The sequence below is a fragment of the Ailuropoda melanoleuca genome, chromosome 9 (genome assembly GCF_002007445.2).
Source record: "Ailuropoda melanoleuca isolate Jingjing chromosome 9, ASM200744v2, whole genome shotgun sequence".
NCBI classification, from domain to species: Eukaryota; Metazoa; Chordata; class Mammalia; order Carnivora; family Ursidae; genus Ailuropoda; species Ailuropoda melanoleuca.
In genome coordinates, this window is record NC_048226.1 from 79,028,266 (window position 1) to 79,052,719 (window position 24,454).

At 32.2% G+C, this 24,454-nt stretch overlaps 1 protein-coding gene across 1 annotated transcript in view; it reads right to left on the reverse strand.

Moving 5' to 3' along the window:
* Positions 1-24,454, reverse strand: part of CSMD3 (CUB and Sushi multiple domains 3) — a 1,149,842-nt gene that overhangs the window by 974,437 nt on the left and 150,951 nt on the right. The window contains 1 exon segment of the mRNA XM_034668518.1: positions 23,083-23,305. Within this exon segment, the coding sequence (XP_034524409.1) occupies positions 23,083-23,305 (223 nt within the window).

The window sequence follows — 24,454 nt, forward strand, 5'->3', positions numbered from 1 at the left end:
GAACATATCGAAGTTAACTGAGAAACTGAAATGTGTGAAATTTGACTAACAATTTGATGCAATAGTAAATCAGATAGGAAAGTTACAGTAGTTCAGTAAATCATCCCAAGAGAATATTAAGGTTAATCTGGACAATTTAATGAAATTAAAGTATTATTTATTTGAACTTCAGTACAGTTATAGTCATCTTTCACCTACTCACTGGAAAAATATTATTGAATATTTACATCATATTGGTATTATATTAAATATCAGAGATGTAGAGGCAAATATAGTCTCCCTTAACCAAAAAACTTCAAACCTATTTGAGACCAAGATTATATTAATTGCTTTAATATCCATTTTTGTACATTCTTGGTAAATATTTATTTTTGAACAACTACAGAATTTTTTGTGATAAAACTTGTTTTTTGTAACATGTACTTGATCAAACTACAAAATTTTAATTAGTCCCAAATCTTATAGAGAAATGTCAATTTTTGGCTAATTATAGCATGCAAAAATTTAGATGTGACAGTAAGTGGAAGAGGCAATATGACACAAAATAAAATTGATTGATATATACAAAATTGAATTTTTTAATCAGCAGGCCTTGATCCAATGTACAGTAACATATTATCTACATGAACTAATAGAGAATAAGATTAATTAGAGGGTATAAAAATAAGACTAATGCTATAATGAGTATTTAGTTTTTAAATGGGGTAAGGAATTAAATGGGGTAAGCATGATGAGAAGAGCATAATTAGGTCAGCATTCAAAAATGAGAATTTAGGCTTCTATATGAAAGTATTTCCTGATTTTCATTTGTTCTGGGCATTAATCCTACTAGGACTCTCTCAAAACATATTTTGACAATACTTAAGTATTTTATCCTAAATGAGGCTTTTTCTAGACTAAAAAGTTACTGACATAATTTAGTGGGATTCATTTTATATTTTATAGACACTTCAAATATAAATTCATGTGATCATTTTCAAAATGTTATTTTCATTTTTGACCTAAAAATTAAGAATAAATAAATCAACATGGTACATCAGTTTCATAATAAAAACTGCTTTTAAACTTTCAATCAACAAGCATTTTTAAAATTTTTTAATTAATTAATTAATTAAAAGGGTGGTACAGAGGGTAAGGGAGGGAGAGAGAATCCCAAGCAGACTCCATGCTGAGTGCAGAGCCCCAGAGCTTGATCCCAGGACCCTGAGATCTTGACCTGAGCCAAAACCAAGAGTCAGACACTTAACCGACTGAGCCACCCAGGCGCCCCTCAATCAACAAGCATTTTATTGAGCATCTGTTATTAATTAATTAATAACCTAGAATATACTCACCATCTACTGCAGTACATCACTATTTTACATGCTCTTATCATCCCAGGACAGAGTAAGAAAACCTCAAGAGATCAGATGAAGTCTTTATTTATATCAGCTCCTCTGTAGAGATGTGGACAGAGGAGAGCCTAGTGGGACTGGGTTATATTCTAGGCAAGATCCAAGGGAAAGATCAGAGATGAAACATTCATAAAGCAGAATTCAAGGTCTGGCTGTATGCAAGGGTTATAGAGAGGACAGCAAATAGGAGGGACTCAGAAGTAAGAAAAGGTTAAGAAGGGATGATTCCCCTGGAGGAGATGTCTGCACACAAGCCTATATCAAAATGTTATGTCCATGACTTGCTATTTATATTCAACTCGTTGAAGGAAGATGGGAGTGAAAATAACACTTTTTTCTGCTGAATATTGCTTTAGTGAATGCATATAAATTGAAACACTGTCAGTCTATCAAAGGAAGAAGAAAAAGATTTCATTTGGAAAAGGATTCATATGACTTTCTGGAGACATCTCATTATTTTAAATCTAGAATATTTAATAGCTCTTTTTATAATAGACAGTATTAAAACTAGAAGTATTTTCCATTGTGTTTTTGTTGTTTGTGCTTATTTGAAAAAAAAATTGTAGAATAGCTATTTGTGGTAAGCTACCCTAACAAAAATATAAAATATGTGACACTGGCTTGGCAGGTGAGTAATGGGTGTTGAGGAAATAAATATCACAGGCAAGAAATGTAAAGATTGATTTTAGGCAGTGGTACAGCATTTGGTAAAGCATTTTCCCCTCAGGGACTTTGAAGTCCTACCATCAGCTTATTGAATCTTTACTTCTAGAGAAAATGTCTAAAAATTCCAGAAACTGAGTATGGGAAAACATTGTCTGCCATTAGAAATATATTACAATATATTTGCCCTTAAAATATACTATAATGCAATATATATGATAAGGGAAAAAAAAAGTTCAAGCAAGATCTCTCTGGTTTTTAAGCAGAGATCAAAGAGAAGAAAGTTTAGCCATACCAGCCTTCCAAACTGGAACAACCAACTTCTTCTAGATACAAGTATTATTATTAAAAAAGATTGAGAAATGATCAGAGAATGAGGAGCTTTGAAGTTATTAAATAACAATAAGATTAAGAGTGCCATCCTCTCACAAAATTCTCATGTTTTCTATGACTTCAGGATAGCCACCAGTAATTTAAGAGAGAGAGAGAGGCAGAAAAAAATTAAAAAACGATATTGGAATTATGCTTAGAAAAGAAAATCCAAGACTTTGCATATATGATACTCTAGGAAAGCAAAATGATCACAAGCGTACTGAGTTAGTGTGAATTATATTGCCAAATGCATTGCAAGCCAGGATAAAACAACTTTTGAGTGAGCCTCAACACAGATTTGAACCAGCAGGCAGCTCTGCAGGCCATAAAAAAGGACGTGCTTCTAAACATCCACCTCAGACATGACCACATAGGATAATTATTCCCATTAGTCTGAAATATGATTATCTCCCAACCAATAAATATAATATGTATAAGTAAATATGCATATAATTATAATAAATTCTGCCCTTCCCACATTTCCCTCTACATTATATTCTGGTTTTGTCAACTTTACAGTAACGGTTCTTTGTACACACAATGGTCTATCAGTATAGTCCCCATTTTGTTTCTTCCCACTCTCTCCTGAACCCTTCTGCTTCAAACTGACTTTTGCTCCCACTGCTAGAGAAAATAACTTTTATCCATTTTAAATGACCTTTCAATTTTCAAACCCAATGGGCAATTCCCAACTCTCATAGAACTTGAGGAGGGCATGACCTCAGCATTTGTCATAGGTCCTCATTCGTGCCACCCACTTTCTTCATTTTGCTCCTAGGATACCTTGCTCACTTCATTTCCTCTTACTTCCCTGGCCTCTATCTTTTACATCCTGCTCTGCTGCCTCTTCCTGACCTCCTTGGTCTCTATACCTGGAGTGGCCAGACCTCAGTCCTTAAACATCTTTTCTTTCTCATGTATTCTCATCTAAAGCCATAGTTTTCCCTGCTTCTTTCTTCCCTCAGCTCCAGATTTGTATATCAAATGCCCACTTGACCTTGCTAGTTGTGTGCTCAATAGGGCTTTTAAAAATTAACATAATCCTGGGCGCCTGGGTGGCACAGCGGTTAAGGTTAAGCGTCTGCCTTCCGCTCAGGGCGTGATCCCGGCGTTATGGGATCCAGCCCCACATCAGGCTTCTCCGCTGTGAGCGTGCTTCTTCCTCTCCCACTCCCCCTGCTTGTGTTCCCTCTCTCGCATCTGTCTCTCTCTCTCTGTCAAATAAATAAATAAAATCTTTAAAAAAAATTAACATAACCAAATCAAACTTATTACATAATGTCTAACTGCATCCCAATATGATCATTGTATATCTGCTTCATCCGGAAAAATATAACTAGATTTTTTTTTTAGCTTTTCATGGAAAAAAAAAGGAATTTTATTTGACTTTTTTTCATATGTTAAATCTACACCCTTAGGAGTAGCACATAAACCTAAGGCAAGAAGCTCATTCTTCTATCAATGAATACTTCTGTTGCTTTCATATCTTGGGTATTATAAACAATGCTGCAGTAAACATGGGGATGCATATGTCCTTTTGAGTTAGTGTTTGCATTTTTTGGGGGGGTAAATACCTAGCACTGGAATTACTGGATCATATAACAATTCTATTTTTAATTTTTTGAGGAAACTTCATACTGTTTTCCACAGTGGCTGCACCAATTTGCATTCCCACTACTAGTGCTTGAGGGTTCCTTTTTCTCCACATCTTCACCAACATTTGTTATTTCATATCTTTTTTATTTTAGCCATTCGAGAGGTGTAAGTGATATGTCATTGTGGTTTTGATTCGCATTTCCCTGATGATTAGTAATATTGAACATCTTTCCTTGCGTCTGTTGGCCATCAGTATGTCTTCTTTAGGGGAAAAAATGTCTATTCAAGTCCTCGATCCAGTTTTTAATTGGGTTATATTTGTTTTTTGGTGTTGAGTTGTATAACTTCTTGATATATTTTGGATATTAACTCCTTATCAGATGTATCATTTGCTAGTATCTTCCCCCATTCAGCAGGTTGCCTTTTTGTTTTGCTGATGGTTTCCTCTGCTATGCAAAAACTTTTTATTTTAATATAACCCCAGTAGATTATTTTTGCTTTTGTTTCCCTTGCCTTAGTAGACATATGTAGAAAAATGTTGCTATGACTGATGTCAAATGAATTCATCTATGTTCTCTTCTAGGAGTTTTATGATTTCAGGTCTCCTATTTAAATCTTTAATCCATTTTGAGTTTATTTTCATGTGTGGTGTTAGAAAGTGAGTCCGCCCTTGCCATTTGCAACAACATGGATGGAAATAAAGGGTATTTGCTAAGTGAAATAAGTCAGACTGAGAAAGACAAAGACCATATGATTTCACTCATATGTGGAGTCTAAAAAACAACACACATGAATAAACAAACAAAAAAGCAGAATAAAACCTATAAACACAAAGAACAAACTGATGGTTGCCAGAGGGGATGTGGGTGGTAATATGGGTAAAATGGGTGAAGGAGAGTGGGAATATAGGTTTTCCATTATGGAATAATTGAGTCATAGGAATGAAAGGTACAGCACAGGGAATATCATCTATGATATTGTAATAGGGTTATATGATGGCAAATGGTAGCTATACTTATGACAAGCATTAGCATAATGCATAAACTTGTGGAATCACTATGTTGTACACCTGAAATTAATGTAACATCATGCTTCAACTATACTCAAAAAAAATTTTTTTTTAAAGTTCAACTTCATGCAATCAGAAAAATTCAATTTCAAACCATGACACAGCATTTTACAACCAATGGATTATCAAAATTAAGATTTCTGTTAGCTTTCAAGTGCTGAATATGTCCAACATAGAGACATTATATATTATAAATAATTTTTTATACACTGTAGGTGGTATTGCAAAGTGGTGTGACCACTTGGGAAAACAAGTAGCTTTACATTTGAATAAATTTGAACAATTGCATCTTCTTTATACACTGAATCGACCCTTCACACAGATCTAAGAGAATCTTTTGTACTCTGTACGACAAGATATATACAAGTTTACTCATAGCCACATTATTTGTAAAAGCAAAGCTAAAAACAATACAAATGAATGTCTTCTATAAAATATACAAAGTGTGTTATAATCATAATTGAATTGTGATAACTGTATTAGACTGAAAGAAAATGGATAAACTATAGCAATGTACCACAATTTGGATGACTCTTAGAGACCTTATGTTGAGTTAAAATGCCAGTCTCAGAAAACTATAATAGCATGATATAGATTTTATAAAACCTAAAAATAAGCAAAATTAAACTTTATGTTGCTTAGAGTTACATTCATGTATGATTAAACTATATTTTTTTTAATTAAGGAAGGGATGGCCTTAATATGGGAATATTTGTTTCTGGTGAGAAATCAGAGTAAAGGCCCAGGAAGGAATAGGGAAGAAACAAATATTGGCACTGTCTTGTTTAAGTGGCAGTCTTATTGATTGGTATTCATTCTAATATAATCCTTCATAAATTGTATTTTACCTACTTATATACTTTTATGTACAAAAATATTTTTAAAAGAGAGTATACAGAACATTCATGTGGAAATGTCACTGACTCATTAAATGATGACTTAGTTCCAGTATCCCAAAAGATCTGGTGAGCACTGGGTTGTATTAATATTGTTTTTGTTCTTGCTGTTGTTGTTGTTGTTGAGTACTTTCTAACATTCCCATCGCACCCAAAAATAATTTGACTTTTGTAACTAGAAAATATTATTTTAAAAATGAATGAAATGAGGCTGCTATGATTGGTTCATGCATTAAAAAAAATTATCACTAACATATTGGTAGCTGCTCTGACAAGTTACATATTCTATGCATTTTTTACTCCTGTCAACCAATCAGAGTTTCACGTATACAAAAGGATTCTGAAATTTTGTTTTGATTTTCACATGCCTAAAAAAAGCAATTTTAAAAGAAACATATAATACAAATATAATGCATTAATTTTAATATAGGTTAAGGATAACAATATTTAATCACTAGATTTTTCTACTGATTTTGTAAAGTCTTTATGTTTGTTGTCTGTGTGTACAAATTTATGAACCCTTCTATTTTCCAAGATTAATCTTTTAAATCTGCATTTACTGAGGAATATTATTTAGGATATTATCATGCGTCTTTCTTGAATTCTTGAATTTAATTTTTATCTCCCCAACCTTTATCCAAAATTAGTATCTCCCCAACCTTTATCCAAAATTAGTATTAGTATTATAATGTTTTATAAAATCAAATTAAGAATTTTATTTTTTTAAAGATTTTATTTATTTATTCAACAGAGATAGAGACAGCCAGAGAGAGAGGGAACACAAGCAGGGGGAATGGGAGAGGAAGAAGCAGGCTCATAGTGGAGGAGCCTGATGTGGGGCTCGATCCCATAACGCCGGGATCACACCCTGAGCCAAAGGCAGACGCTTAACCGCTGTGCCACCCAGGCGCCCCTCTAATTAAGAATTTTAAATACCATGTTTGAATTTATACATAGTTAAGTTTTTTTTTAAATATACCATTTAAAATACAATTGAAATGTCTTCAGGATTTCTAAAAAGATAACATGCATGGCCATGCACTTAATCAATTATGTACTTTTTATGTTGATAAATTTAAATTTTTTCTATGTCAGCTCAATATCTTCTATCTGAAGAACATCAAACTTTAAACATTTATGAAGGAATTTTTACTTCTCTTTTATGCAATAATTTTATGACAAAAATATATCTTTGAGTACATGCCATGTCATAACAACAAATAGGTGATTTTTTTTAAAGCAAACTCTTATATAAATATGGGCCCTTCAATGTTCTTGACCTTTCAATTTGCATTTAGGAAAATGACTTTGTAAAATAAGTGGTCAGTAAAAGTTGTCTGATTTTGTAGTTTTTTAGTTTAAAGTAAATCTTCCTAATCAATCATTCTAAAAATGGTATAGTTGAAATGTAAATAAATGTAACTAATGAGTTGTGCTGTTTAGATTCAAACTTCTGTGTCTTGAAAATCTAATTTTATGATTTTGAGGAAATTATCTTTCTGAAAATTAATTTTCTCATCTGTGTAGTAGGCATATTGGGAAGAATATCTGAAATGATATGATGAGAATGGTATTAATATCCTGACATAGAGTGTGTATTCAGGAAAATGATCCTTTTTAATAGATGTAGAGTATTTGTAGCCCCCTTAGAATATCATACATTAACAAATTTAGATGAATTCACAAAGAGTTCATCTGGAATTCCTAATTTAAAAATTCTATTTAGGGTTTTAGATTGCTATATGAAATTTTCTTTTACTGAAAACATTTATATTTATAAGAACATCTAGTTGTTTTCTGTGAGAAAAACCCATATTTTGATTATGCCATTTTACAGATGAAAAAATGAATGTTTATGGAGAGTAAGTGACTTGCAAAAGAAATATCACTAGTTAGTGACTTATAAAACCATGTACAGTTTGCTTTTAAAATATCTGCTGTTTTCCTGAAAGCAGGCTAATGGAAGTAAACCTTTCACAGGTTTGCTATAAAAGATTGAATAAATATAATTCATAGAACAGTGTTTAGATTTGCTTGTTGACATCTTTTGTTTTATTATTTAACCCCTGTTTTAATGGTTTAATTTAGTCTGCTTCTTCACTCAAAGCAACCTCAATTCTTTTTGGCAACATGCCTAGTATAAACAACAAATGATTGTGTATACTCTTGAATCCTTGCCTTACTCGGATTTGAAAGAGTCTTTTATGTTGACAAAAAGTTCTAGAAACCCCGACTGTCCTTGAGATCTATCCAGTCATTAATTTGAATGCTCCAAAGTGAGAAATGATATCGAATGAGAGGAGTCATTAACTGCCTAAGGTGCATCAAAATTTTTATTGGTTTTTTTTTCTAATTCACTTGCATGCCCTATGGTGATGCCATAAGTCTTTAGTAAATTAAAGCATTAGAGAGGAGGGTACTAACCACAATATAACATCCTTTCCAAGTGTGTTCATAGAAAAACCCACTTCTACCCTCAATTTCTGTGTTTTCTAATGTCTGTATTTTTTTATACAAGGCTATCACCATCACGAAGGACGTAGTTGGATTAACAGTAAGCAAAATCCTTGTTTCCATTTGCAGATCTCATTAATATCATACATAAATAAGAAAAACCTAGTATTGCTTCTCTTTATTGAGTAAACAGGTTTTAATATCACATGCTATTTACTCATACACATACACACAATACACACAGGGGTCATCTATGCCAGTAGGTCAAGCACTTAGAGCCTCTGCATTTCACAGACATTTTATTATACAAGAGAAATAATCAGGATGCAAGGCGTGGTTCTAACTCTGAAGGAGGAATTCTTCAGAGACAACAGATTGGGTTAGGTCCTATCATCTCAATCAAACCTGATAGCCCTCAGATGGGGACTTGGGAGTAGAGTTAAATTAAGGGTGCACTGCCATGAAAGTATACCCTATGTCCATTTGTTTATATGGTGTAACAAGTCATTTAGATATTTTCTAAAAATTGTTTGTGGGAAAGTTGTTCTCTACCTCAATATTACCCTTTTAGGAAAGGAGGCAGATCATTGCATTGCAGTATAAGGAGAAGCAATTGGGATGAGGAGAGATTTTAACATGACTGTTAGGAAGTTATATGGGAAATGAAGGGAGCAAAGGAGAGAAAAACAGAGACAAGATTAATCATGTAAGAAGGAAACTACAGTAGTTGCTCAGGAACATTTATGAGGACACTGCCAACATTTTCTGAAGGAGGAAAGGTCCACCAATTGCACAAATGGGAACTCAAGCTATGGATTGTTCTCTATTCATTCTAATTACTATTTCTTCATTATGTCCCTTATGCTTGTGAATTCTAGGGTTATGTCAAGAATCCAGTGAGTTTGTAAAACTAAACAAGAGTTTGTGATAAGATGTATTACATCTATTGCATTTATCCCTCATAGTACTGAGAAAAAAATACTGGGTAAATAATGATATTCAGTAATAGTAAAGGAGTAAATTTCAGAAAACTGAGCCACAGTAATAAAGTATATTTTATAACTATGACTAAGAAGGAATAGATTATGGATAATCACAAATTAAAAAAATCGACAGCAACAAGGGGTAGTTTTATGATAGAAATAGGAAAAATAAGATAGAGTTTTCTCTAGCAAAATTTAGTTGATCAAGTAGCCATTTTAAAAAGCTACCTGAAATATGCTTCATTGTAACTGTGCTCAATAGAATCCAATTCAATATAATTTATTGAATTGTCAGTTCTAGGATTCCTTAACATGTAGGCCATCTATGAACATAGACTTCTTTACACTTTCAAGGCTTATCATAGATCTAAATGTAAAGGATAACATTCCTAAGCTTCAGAAGAAAATGTAGGAGAATCTTTTTCTGTCTTTGGAGAAGTAACTTTATCAGACTAGAAAGCACTAACAAATTCTAAAATTAATAAATTGGACTTTTCCAAAATCAAATTTTCAGCTCATCAAAAGATGTGTAACAAAATAAAAAGAATATTAAAGATTGGAAAAACATAGTTGCAATGTATATATCTGTCAAAAAATGGTATAAGGATTGAATAAAGACTCTTACAATTCAGTAATATCAAGACAAATCAAACAACCCAATTAAAAATAGGCAAAATATTTGAACAGACACTTCATAAAATATATCAGTAAATGCTCAATAAACACATAAAAAAGTGCTTAAAGCATTAGTAGTCACAGTAATTCAAAATAAAAACAAAATAAAGTTGTCAACCTCAAATGTTGGCAATTATGTGGAACAATCAGAACTCTTATATAATGATGACAATATAAAATAGGGCTTGGGGCACCTGTTTGGCTCAGTCAGTTAAGTGATCCACTCTTGATTTTGGCTCAGGTCATGATCTTGTGGGTCATTATATTGAGTGCCCTCAGGCTCCAAGCTCAGTGAGTCTGCTTAAGAATTCTCTCTCTCCCTCTCCTTCTGCCTCTCCCCCCACTCTTGCTTTCTTTCTCAAATAAATAAATCTTTTTTTAAAAAGAGTAAAAAATAGGGCAACCACTTTGGAAATCTATTTGGGAGTATTTTATGATATTAAACAAAGATTTACCCAATAATCCAACAATTCTACTACTAGGTATGTATCTAAGACAAATGAAAGTGCATCCACAGAAGGATGTGTAGGGAATATTGATTGCATCTTTATTCAGAATAGCTCCAAACTTAAAAAAAATCCAAACTTTCTTTAACAGGAAAATAAACAGATAATGGGATGAAATGTTCCTGCACAACATAGAGGAATAAACTGTTGACACAGCAATGTGTATGAATCTCGAAAACAATATGCTTAGTGAAAAAGACCAGATACAAAAAGCACATTGTGTAGCATTCAATTTCTATGAATATAAATATAGAAGGGGCAAACTAATCCTTGGTAAAGCAAATTAGTACAGTGGTTCATTTTGAGGTGTGGGGATTGACTGGAAAGAAATAGGGTATGACTTTCTGGAATGATGAAAATATTTGTATGTTAATAGGGATGTTACATTAGTTTATACATGTTTCATCAAAACCTAATTGTACACTTAAGATCTGAATATTGAGCTGTAGAAAATTAATGCCCCAATTATAAATAAAGTTTTGATTGTAACATATATTAACTTAATTCAAAATATAATTCAATGTTTTCTATTTAGTCAACATTGAGAACAAGATGTTCATATATAAATATACATGCTTTAAGTTTGTCTCTATTGATTTAGGACCATTATCAGGAAAATAAAAGAAAAAATTGTTTAGAAAAAAATAAAATGATTTCAACAGACTCAACATAATTATTTAGATGTCACATTAACTTTAAAAAATAGTTTTGTTCTTCACAATCCCTTTATATTACTAAGTATGTAAACTTAGATTGTGAATTTGAAAATTTCAAAAATAAAGTTTTATGATATAGTTTTGGTTATTTGAAGGTCTAATTTAGTGAAAGTGGACTTAGTCAATATTCATTTTTATAATGATGTTCTCTCTTCTAGTTTAAAATTTAAACCCTAAATCACTAAGTAATATATATCAGAAAAATATACTTGGAATTTGGAAGAGATATAAAGGAACCAGAAAATTATTTTTTCTTAATGCATCTGGGTATTCAAGGTAAAAATCTTAAAATTCAAAGACTAGTAAAAAAAGGGGGGGGGGGATCCTCATAGCCCTGTCACCATAAGATAGCTACAATTGTCATTTTGGAGTAAATCTTTTAGTTTATAAACAAACACAGACACAAATGCACAAGCTGTTTTATGTTTTTATACATGCTGTTTTACAGTCTGTTTTTTAATTCTAGACAGTAATGTATTGTGAACCTTTTCTCCATCCATAAAAAATCCTTACAAGATTCGTTATCTAATTGCTGCATTTTCTCAATTGGTTATTAATCAATCTCTATCATAAAACATTCATAATTTTGTTACTTTAAACAACACAGCAAAACAAATTCAATATCTAATTTAGAGAGGGAGACATTTATTGATTGATCGATTTATGTTATAAGTAATAACCTTAATTATTTGTTATTATTTATTAATAATAAGTTTTATTTATGATAAATACCTAATGCAGTCATCTTTCAGAAATAGTGCATACACTGATATTCCTATTACTCATGCAGGAAAGTACCTAAATATCTTTACCAGCAGTGTTTACAATTCTTTAGGTCTTAGTTTTATATTTGAAAAATACTACATTGCTACTTTTACTTTTTTTTTCTGATAGCTACCAATATTTATTTTTGCTAGTTTCTTATTTTACATTACCAATTTAACAGTTTTCTTTTGTGAACTCCCTGTGCATATTTTTATATATTTCCATTCATAGGACTATAATTTTCATATTTCAAAGTTATTTATATTAAATGCATCATGACTTTTTGTTTTATACATCTTGAAAACAATTTTCTCTGACAATTATTTAAATATTTATTTTATTTGATGTTTATTTTGATCATAGAAAATGTTTTTATTCATGGTGTCACATCTTGCAATCTCTTTATATTTTGGCTTAGCTTTATAATGATAGGAAATTAAATTTACACAAATACATTTTGAGAAGTAATACTATGTTAGATATTTTAATTTTCTCAATAATTCTGTATTCTCCACTGCCTTTAAATATAAAAAATTCTCATGTTCATATAAAATAACTTTTTCTTTAGATGAAATGGAATAGAGTTATATATAATGATGTTGCATATTATGTAACTTTTGTTATTCATCTCATATCTACTTCTCTCACAGAATTCAGTATATCAATAAATGGTAAATTTTTGTTAGTTGTTGACAGAGTCTGTTTTCCACAGAATAGCTTAAAGTGATCTTTTCAGACTCTAAAATATAATAGGTCATGGGTTATGGGAATTGCAAAAAGGTGACCTTACTGGTGGGAGAAATTGCAAAAAGACCTCCTTCTTGTGAATGTATTTTAAAATACGTCTCATTTCCCCACACTGAAACAGTACCATGGGTTGGGGTAGGGGCATGAACCTGGCTAAAGTAGCACAGGCTAGATTGTTGGATCCAAGGCCTAACAACTTTGTGTAGTACAAAAGTTGACAATATTGGTGGAGGCCCAAGTTAGATCATGTTACATCCATACTCAAAACTCTCTGATGGCCTTTTAGCTCACTTAAAAATATTCAGTGTTTACAGTGGTCTGCCAGACTTTGTATAGACTTGCCCTATCACGCATCACTTCTCAGGCCTTATTGTGTACTCACTTTCACAAGCATGATCCACAATTAGGATGTTTGCCCTTTTTGTTCCTTTTCCTTCGAAATCTCTCACTTCCATTTGTCGTCCCAGCTCTTACTGGTTCTATTCAACCACCTCTGACCACAACATTTGAAACTTCAAATTTGAGTAATATCACCATAGTGGAACAAAAGTTTTCTCCCATTTTCCCCTAAAGAACACTCATTTAGACAATTGCTCATGGATGAGAGACCCTTTTTAGAAGTCCAGGAGTCCAGCAAAGATGTTCCAGTTCATCATTGGAGCAAAAAAATTTAAGATTGAATGCATTAAAGTTGGCAAGAGGAACAGTTTCACTTTATCTGTGTCATTCTTTCGTCAAGATGACACAGATGAAACTTCTCAGCCCTTGATTTCTCTCATGGGGGAAAGTGAGAATATATGAATGACAGCCCAAATTTCCCAGATGTATAGGATGCTGCCAGAGAGACCCACCTCTTTTTCATCCCACCCAAAATACTGGCGGACAGAGACCAGTTGGGAGATTGGAATTTATGGCTCTTGGAGGGTTTCGGAGGGACAGGATCTACTTACAGTATCATGGACTCCATCAGTAAATCTTCCCATGAGTGCTAGGGGTGCCTCAGCTACAGTTGCTCCAACTGACCCATGCACCCCTGGCACTCGTCACACCTCACTCACACTCACCCACATACCATGATCAGCTCTCTATGTATGCTTCTGATGGCACTGAGGGCAAACCTTTGCTTGTGGCTAGTGAACACATGTGGAAAGCTGGTTTTTCTCTGAATGTCTGGGAGAAATCATTACATTGAGCAGTTAGCACCACCTTGGGGAAAGCAAAAGTGAGGCTGTCATCACCTGGCCTTGATTTGAAAAGGTGAGAGAAGGTATGCAAGCTTAAGAATTTCACAAGAGGGAACAAGAATAGTAGAGCAGGGGTACCAAATACAAGTTCTGACAAAGCCCCTGAATTCCTAGAAAGGCTGACAAAAGGTATTTATCTCCTGAAGTCAGCCAATAAAGACTGGAAGAGGTAACTGCTTTCTCAAATTTGAAGATACTAACACAAGACTCCAAGGAACATGAAAAATCAAGGAAACATCACAATACCAAATGTACATAAAATTGTTCAGTAACCATCCTCAAAGAAAAGGAAATCTGTGATTTGCAAAATAAATAATTCACAATAGCTCCTTTAAGGAAGCTCAATGAGCTACGAGAAAACACAGGAAGGCAATGCAATGAAATAAAGAACACAATAATGTGAAGAAAATGAGTTTAACAAATAGAAAACATGAAAAAAAAAACCCTAAAATTCTGGAGAAGGCAATGAGTGGGGGAAAATGCATTAGAGAATATCAGAAGTAGTGGATCAAGTAGAAGAAAGAACCTGTGAAGTAGAAGACAGGTCCTTTGAAATTACCCAGACAGAAGTGAACAAAAAAAGAATGTAAACTATGTAAACTATGGAATACATTAACTGAAACATCTATATATTTTTGGAGTTGCAGAAGAAAACCAGAGGAAGAAAAGAGAATAAAAGCTTATTTAAAGAAATAATGGCTGAGAACTTCCCAAGCCTGGGGAGAAATTTTGAGAGCCAATTTCATGAAGCTAATGGGTAATCTCAAATTTTCAACCCCAAATAATGTTTCTCTAAGACACAAAATAAAATTGTCTAAAATCAAAGAAAAGGAATTTTAAAGCAGCAAGCAAAAATATTCTCAATAAAAGAATGCCCACATAAGACTATCAGTAGATTTCACAGTAGAAATCTTGCAGGCCAGGAGAGAATGGGATGAATATGCAAAATGCTGAGAAAACAAAAAACAAAACAAAACAAAAACAAACAAACAAAAACCCCTGCTAACCCAAGAATATTTTACCAGGCAGTTATTCTTCAGATAAGAGGACATAAAGACTTTCCCCAAGTAGAAAAATTTGAGGGAGTTTACTGCTACACCTCCTTGCAAGGAGATCTGAAAGGAGTTCTTCAAACTGAAATGAAAGGATGCTAATTAGTAACATGAAAACATATGAAAATACACAACACATTGGTAAAAGTAAGTGTATAGTTAAATTTAGAATACTTTAGTATTACGGTGTAACTATTATAAAGACTTAATTGTTGACTCTAGTTAAGAGTTAACTCTAGTATAAAGGGTAACAGACAAAAATATTACAAATAACTATAGCCACAATAATTTGTTAATTGATATATAATATTAAAAGATGTAAATTGTGACATCAATAACAAAAAATGTGGGGGATGAGATTAAAAGGATAGTTTTTATATGCAACTGAAGTTGTCATCAGTGTAAAGGAGACTGCTGTGTATATAAGATATTTTAAGTAAGTCCTATAAGTAGTCACAAAGCAAAAGCCTATAATTGATACACAAAAGATAAATAGAAGGGAATAAAAGCATACCACTATGGAAAATTTCAGTTCACAAAGATAGAAGACAGGAAGAAAAGATCAAAGAAATTACAAAAAAGTCAGAAACAATTAACAAAATGATAGTCCTAAGTACTTAGCTATCAATAATTACTTTAAATCTAAATGGATTAAATTCTCAAATCAAAAGGGATAGCATGGCTGGATGTGTAAAAACAAGACCCAACTATTTGCTGTGTACTATAAATATACTTAGTTTAAGAATACACCTTGGCTTAAGGTAAAGATCAGAAAAAGAGATTCTCTGAAAATGGAAACAAGAAGAGAGCAAGGTTCACTATGTTTATATTAGATAAAATAGAGGTTATGTCAAAACTGTAATAAGAGGCAAATGTCATTTGTAATGATATAAAGTCAATACATCAAGATGATTTAACAAATGTAAATATATACACAATCTCTAAGCACCTAAATATATTAAGCAAGCAGTTACAGATCTGAAAGGTGACATACATTACAATAAAATAATAGTAGGAACTTCAGTACTCACTTTCAAAAATGGATACATATCCAGACAAAAAATCATTATGGAAACATTGGACTTGAGCTATATTTTAGATCAAATGGACCACATGACATATAGAGCATATTCTATCCAATGGCAACAGAGTATGCATTCTTCTCAAGCACTCATGGGATATTCTCCAGGATAGATAGTAAATAGTTTAATTCATAAAAAAGTAAAATTTAAGAAGATTAAAATCATATTAAGTATATTTTCCAAATGCAGTAGTATAAAACCAGAATTCAGTAACAGGAAAAATACTGGAAAATGTGCAAATGTGTGGAAATTAACACACTCCTGAACTATCAATGGGTTAAGAAAAAATCAAAAGTGAAATTTAAAAAACCTTGAAACAAACAAAAATGGAATCACAACATATCAAAACTTATAGGATAAATCAAAGCAGTTCTAAGAGGAAGGTTGCAGTGACAAATGCCTACATTAAGAAAAAAGATCTCAAATAAACAACTTAACTTTACACCTCGAGAACTAGAAAAAGAATAAACTAAGCCCAAAAATTATCAGAAGAAAGAAATTAACAAATTTCAGAAGTTAAATAAATGAAATAGAGACTGGAAACACAACAGAGAAGATCAATGAAATTTAGAGCAGGTTTTCTGAAAGATAAATAGAATTGACAAAACTTTTGCTAGATGAGAAAAAAAGAGCAAAAATTCAAATAAATAAAATCAGAAATGAAAGTGGAAACACTGCAACTGATAACACAAAATTATGGAAGATCATGAGACTACTATGAACAACTATTCACCAAAAAATTGGATAACCTAGAATAAAATCTCTGAACAAATAAAAGCCCATAAACAGATGGTTTCACTGGTGAATTCTACCAAAAATATTAAGAATTAAAGTCCAGCCTTTTAAAACTCTTCCAAAATATTAAAGGGGGGAACACTTCCAAATTTTATGAGGCCACCATTACCCTGATACCAAAGCCAGATAAGGACATCACAAGAAAAGAAAACTATAGGCCAACATCCCTGATGAATATAGATGCAGAAATCTCAACAAGATACTAGCAAACTAAAGTCAACAGCTCATTGAAAGGGTTATACACCATGATTGTGGGATTTACCTCTGGGATGCAAGAATGTTTCAATATATACAAATTAATCAGTGTTATGCATCATGTTAATATAATGAAAAATAAAAATTATATGATTATTTCAATAGATGCAGATTATTTCAAAATGCATTTGGCAAAAACTCACATCTACTTATGATAAACACTTTTAAACAAATTAGATACAGGAGGAACATAACATAATCAAGTCCATATAGGACCACCTCACAGCTGACATCATATTCAATGATGAAAGGTTGAAAAGTTTTCCTGTAAGATGTAGAACAAGACAAGGTTACCCACTCTCACTACTCACATTCAGTATAGTATTAGAAGTCCTAGCCAGAGCAAACAGGTAAGAAACATAAATACAAAGCATTCAAATGTGAAAGGAAAATGTAAACTTGTCTTTATGATATGATCTTACATACAGAAAATCCTAAAAACAATAACACCCTGTTAGAGGTAATAATCTAATTCAGTAAAGTTGCAAATAACCAAAACAATGTACAAAAATCAGTTGCATATTTATACCCTAAAAATGAAGTATATGAAAAAGAAATAAAGGAAACAATACTTTTATAATAGCATTGAAAACAATAACATACTTTGGAATCAATTTAACTAAGGAAGTGAAAGACTTTTACACTGAAAAAAAAATGACTTTGATAAAAAAAAAAAACAAAAACCACAAATAAATGGAAAGCTATTCCTTGTTCATGGATGAGAAAGGATTAATATTAAGATTAATAATAATATAATTATTGATTAATGATTAATATAATAATTAGTAACAATTAATTATGGTGATAATTAACCCAAAGTTCTCTGTGGAGTCAATGTAGTCCTTTTCAAAAGTCCAATGGCATTTTTGACAGAAATAGGAAATATACATGAAAGCCACAAAAGGCCCTGAATGGCCAAAGCAATCCAGTAAGAAGATCTGTGAGAAGAACAACAAAGTTGGAGTAAGAAGAACAAAGTTGGAGGCATCACATTCCCTGATTTCAAACTATATTACAAAGCTACAGTCACCAAACAGTATGGTACTGGCAAAAAACAGAAAAATTAGACCAGTGGAACAGAATAGAGAGCCAAAGAAGAACCCCCCCTCCACATACACACACACACAGAGTCAACTAATATTTGATGAGTAAGCCAAAAATAGCCAATGGGGAAAGGATAGTGTCTTTAATAAATTGTGCTGGGAAAACTGGATAAACATATGCAAAAGAATGAATTTGATCCCTATCTTATACCACAAATAATCCAATTGAAATGGGCAGAGAACCTGAATAAACATTTTTCCTAAGAAGTCACACAAGTGCTCAATAGGTAAATTAAAAGGTACTTGACATCACTAATCATCAGAGAAATAGAAATCAAAATTACCATGAGATATTACCTCACTCCTAGAATTACCTCCTAGATATTACCTCACTCTTAGAATGATTATTATCAAAAAAGAAAAGAGATAACAGGTATTAGTGAGGATATCAAAGAAAGGGAACATTTGTGCACTAGGGGTAGAAATGTAAATTTGTTCAGCCACTATGGAAAACACTATGGATATTCTTCAAAAAATTCAAAATTGAACTACCATATGATCTAGCATACCACTTCTGGGCACTTGTCCAAAAGAAATGAAGTCACTATCTTGAAGAAATATCTACACACTCATGTTCGTTGCAGCTTTATTTACACTAGTTAAGAGATGGAAGCAACTTAAGTGTCTATCGATAGATGATAAGTCAATCACTAGTTCAAAAGATATATCACTTATATGTGTATTCTAAAAAAGCCAAACTCAGAGAAATTGAGTAGAAGAGTGTTGCCGGGGGCTGAAGGTTGGGAAAATGGGGAGATGTTGGTCAAATATTACAAGTTTCCAGTTATAAGATGAAAAGTCCTGGACATATAATGTACATCATGGTGGTTATAGTTAACAATTCTGTATTTATATACTTGAACGTTGCTAAGAGAACAAATCAGATTCTCACCACACACATGGCAATTATGTGAGATGGTAGAGGTGTTAACCTTATTGTGGTAATCATTATATATATATACACACACACACATATATATATACACACATATATATATATACACACACATATATATATATCAAATTCTCGTGTTGTATGCCTTAAACTTACACAATGTTCTATGTCAATTATCTTGGTTAAACTGGAAAAAATTAAAATAGCAGACTCTCTCCTCACTACTTGACCCCTGAGATAAATTTCTTTTTCTATACAGCAGTTGTTTATTTTTATTGCCTGCCTCCCCCAAGAGGAGTTTTTGTATGTTTATACTTACCTGCTTTATACTTACCTCTTACTTTTAGCATTTTTAGCATTATTAATTCATGAAAATTCATGCAATTTAAGAAGAAAAAATTCATGTTGTGGCCATTTCTACACTATGACTATGACTGTATGATAACTACCTCCTTTTTTTCAGTGACAACGATAGAAGTTATTTCTTTAGAAAATTAAGCATTCTTATAAACTTAACTTTGTTTCTAATAGTAAAATTAAAAGTGTGAATGGGAACATTCTGATATCATGACCTATTTTGTCTGTGGACTGGTCCTGAGCATTCTTCATGTCTATTTCTGCAACTGAAGTTAGAATGAAATGCTGTTTTTTTAGCCAGCTGAATACTTTTCACCTAGGGGTGGTGGTGTGAGGAATTAAAACTAATGCTTATATCTGAATTACATATAAAAGGAAAAAAAACAAAAATGTCTTTTAATAGAAAATTAATTAAATGAATTACAGTATAATTAAATATAAGCATCTGATAATTTGATGATAACAAAAATTCTAGTCACATGTGAAATATGTATGTTTTAATGCAGGGAGATTAAATAAGAACATAAATAGCATATGTAGTATGATCCTAAATATGTAAATATGTCCCATAAGTTCAAAATTATTTTTTACCTTTTGGTATAATTTTCTTATTGAGAAAATATAATATTCACATAAAAATAAAATAAAGCTTAGAATTACTTTCATGCATCGAGTAAACCAAATTGTTTAAATGCACTAGCATCTGATACAAGCTAAATGTAGAACTATGAAGGAATTCTCTAATGATGTGTTGGTGCAAGTACCACATTTAGCCCCCAGCATCAGTTTTTATTTAAAAATTAACAACTCACAGGAAAACAAGGAGGATCATCAAAAATTGGAGTTTTAGACAATACTTTGAAAGTATGAAATTGTGTTTGCCAAATCCAATATGCCTCTCTACTTACACAAGCAAGAACGACAAGACCTACAAACCATATTTTCTGCTTTATTGCAAGGCAGCTGCTTATAGCAAGCCATTAAAAAATATCTATTGGAGTTCATGGAAAATAAAATATAAGTATCAAATTTCCAAAAGATAGAGAACAACAGACATACCATAAGGACATGTATTAAGTGAGAATGTGAGAGAAACGAAAAGCAAGAAAACAGTGAGTCAAAGAGACAGACACAAAAATGAATCAAATGGCCAGCAGCAGTTTCAACTTCTAATCAAACAGCAGACTTTGTATATAAACACAGTCTGGAAGGTGCTGTAGGTTACACATCGGATTTTTTCTCCCTAGTCTTTCTAATTAAAATCAGCTATAACATTGGCAACAGTATTTCTTTGAGCACAAAAACCAATAGATGACTTATACATCCAACTATGAGCAAAATGGTATAGAGCACATATTAGAAGAAAGACCATAAAACAAATACCAAGAATAAATTTGTAATTTATCTTTTGGGTTATATTTTTGTATGTCATATATGTTTAAAAATATTTGTTTTTAGTATTTGTCTATACATTAAATTATGTCAGAGGAAAAAAATAGGCTTTAATTCAGATATCAGTAAATAAGCCATGGAGATTATATGCATTATTTATGAATTATATATTAGGAATTTTATTCATTTTTCTCTTTTTTTAACAAGCTTAAGCTCTGAATTGAGAAAAAGCTGGTTTGCAGTGATGATCCTACCTCTTGCTACTTTCAACAAAATTAACCTTGGGCGAGTAATATAAGACTAATTTTCCCAATTGTAAAATGTTGATGATAATAATAGGAATCTTTTCATATTGTTTGAGAAGTTAAACAATGTAATGAATACAAAATACTTGGTAGTGTCAGGTACAGGGGATTTAATAAATGCTAAGGATTAGATTTATTGAGCTTTCATTACATTGTAGTACACACAGAATCTCTGTAAATTAAGTGCTATTATTCCCATTTACAAATTAGGAAAGAAAGAATGAGAAGAAAAAATTGATTTTCCCCATCTGACAAAGTCTTTTAACTTCCCAGAGGCCACAGTGGTTTCTTCAAAAAAAGGAGCAGAGGTAAAACAAAAACACATGCTCTCATTTTCAAGGGGACCTAGAGAGAATAGATACTTATGCAAACAATACTATCAGTGATTTTATAGTTAGAAACTTCCAGGTAGCATTGACTGCTTTATTTCTTTTTTATATTTACACCAATTATATTGTACACATTGCTGCTGTAAAGAAAATATGCAAAAAGCTTTGTCCTTTTACTTCTATAAATATCATTTTAGCCAGCTGGAAACTCTAAGAATTATCTTTCTTATTCTCTTTTAGCCTGTAATGTGATCGGATGTGTACAGATGAACACAAATACCTGCCCACCTCCCCACCACACACACCTTCTCCTGTACAGTATGCTGTCTCTTTTCTATCTTGATTTAGTGCTATGTCATTAACGGAAGACATTCAGCTTTTAATGATCTTGGCCATGATAATGAAATAACACTGTGAGACATGTCAGCCTTATTGTATATTTCTTAAAGGGATAGATATTGAAAGACTTTGTGTAAGGGAAGAAACAATTAGAAATACTCCATAAGTGAATGTATAGCAACAAACAATAATCAATCTAGTGAACTTTTCTTTGCATAGACATGTGGTTTGAAACAACTCAGATATTTTTAACTATCATTCTGAGTGTAAACATAGCCAAGTATGTAACGAGTCTTTAATTCTTAGAGTTTATCTGCTTGGAAAATCTTGAATTAAACGTTAAAAAATGGTTTGCTATGGTTAAAAAAATTACACACATTGGTAAAATCTGGCACTTAATGATATATGTAATATCTGGCATTTTGAACTTGGTAGAATTAGCATTTAAAAGGAGTTTTTGCAAGACAGCAAAAATTTCTCGTATATTTAGATATCCTACATTTCAAGAGGAAATTTTGAAGAACCACTTAAATAATAGGTGCCAGGTAATTTTCACACCTGTTTTACCAAGTAGCTTAAAAATAAATAATTTCATTTGTATGGACAGAAACGTAAATTTCCCAGTTAGTGACATAGAACGGTCCACTTTTCAGATAATTAGATTTTGTAAACTGTACACATTATATAGAATTCATGCATTTTCTTATATGAATGTTGATTTTTACATATTTTTGCACATTGTTGTATATTAAAGTTGAGTAGCCACATTGCATGGTATGCTTTCACTTTATCAGGAGTTATGCCCATAAATAATGAAGTCTGAAAATAAGTATTCAAAAAAAATACCTTTAACCAATCCAAAGAGGTCATAATTCAATTTACATTCACTGTTTTGAGAGATAATACTAATATACTAATATTATGAAGTCAAGCATACTGAGCTAATATGCATGAGATGATATATTTCCAAATAAATAAAAATTAAATGTTGAATATGACTTTATTACAATTGTACCACAAATGTTAAGTATCCTGTGTAAAATAAACTTTAACCCGTAACATATTTTCCCTCCATTCTTCCATTCAAAACACACTAACCTTGTCCTAAAGTTTGTAGGATGAGGATGTCCATCATATAAGGATAAGTAGTCATATTCTTCTTCTAGAGCAAATGACTGAAAAACAATTTGTATTCTATTCCGTTCTTCTGCTATTATTACCCATGTACAGTTTGCACCATTTGGATATCCATATGGAAAACCAGGGCTTTCTATAGTGCCATTAAGTCCTTTTAAAGTTCCACCACATGTATAAATAAATCCTGAAACAAAAGACAAATAAACAGACATTAATATTATAAAAAGCACAAACAATCCAGGAGACAATATAATTTTGAAAGAGCATTTTGTTTTTCTAAGACCTATGTTACCATAATTTTGTAAATGGCAAAGTCTAGGTCACTTATCTAGTTTTCTTTTTTAAAAAGATAAGACATAACTGACAAAACCCTAAAAAAAAAAAACTTGCCATTTATCAAACATCTTGTGGTTAGCAATTATAAACCAGTTGATGAAGTAAAATTCTCCACACATAATTCTCCATTTCATGATCCAACAGACAAACAAAATCCTTAGAACATGATATCTTCCCTGAAGTAGCTTCAAATCTAATCGTGGACAATCATAAACAACAATGAAAATTAAATTATTTTTGAATGCATTTTATGTCTTAAAAAATTAACTCCACTTTTTCTTGGTAAAACATGCTAAGTTTTTGGTGTCCATATCTCTGCCATGTAGCCAATGTGCCTTAGGAAAATCCTTCCCACCCTGATCTAAATAAACAATCTATATAATCATTCCTTCTTTGACCGGAGTAGTTGGCCCAGTATAAACACAATTCTAAACTAACTACATCAGAGTGAAACCTATGGTTGGGAAGAAAATACATTGAGATTTTGAATCCTGGACGACTGACAGCAGCCATCTTAAGAACTTACATGGTCAGGGAGACTGGGTGGCTCAGTTTGTTGAGTGTCTGACTCTTGATTTTGTCTCTGGTCATGATTTCAGGGTCGTGGTATTGAGCCCTCCATCAGGCTCTGTGCTCAGAGAGGAGTATGCTTGAGGATTTCCTCCCTTTCCCACTGCCCCTCCCCTGCTCTCTCACTCTCTCTTTAAAATAAATAAATAAATCTTTTTTTAAAAAAGGAAATTCCATGGTTCTATGGGAGGTCTAATTCTATGGGAAATCTAAATTATTGACAGCTTGACTCTTGGAGACAGCTAGAAAACTTATCATGCTTAAGAAATTATTTATGAATAGATACTACTAGTCTGTAGTCATATTAGGTAATGTAAAACTCTAAAATTTATACAATGGTCAGGGAAGATGGTCCCAGCATGTATCTAGACTAGTCTATATGCAATTAAAGATTGTATCCATGGTTTCAGAAGTTCTGATAAGAATT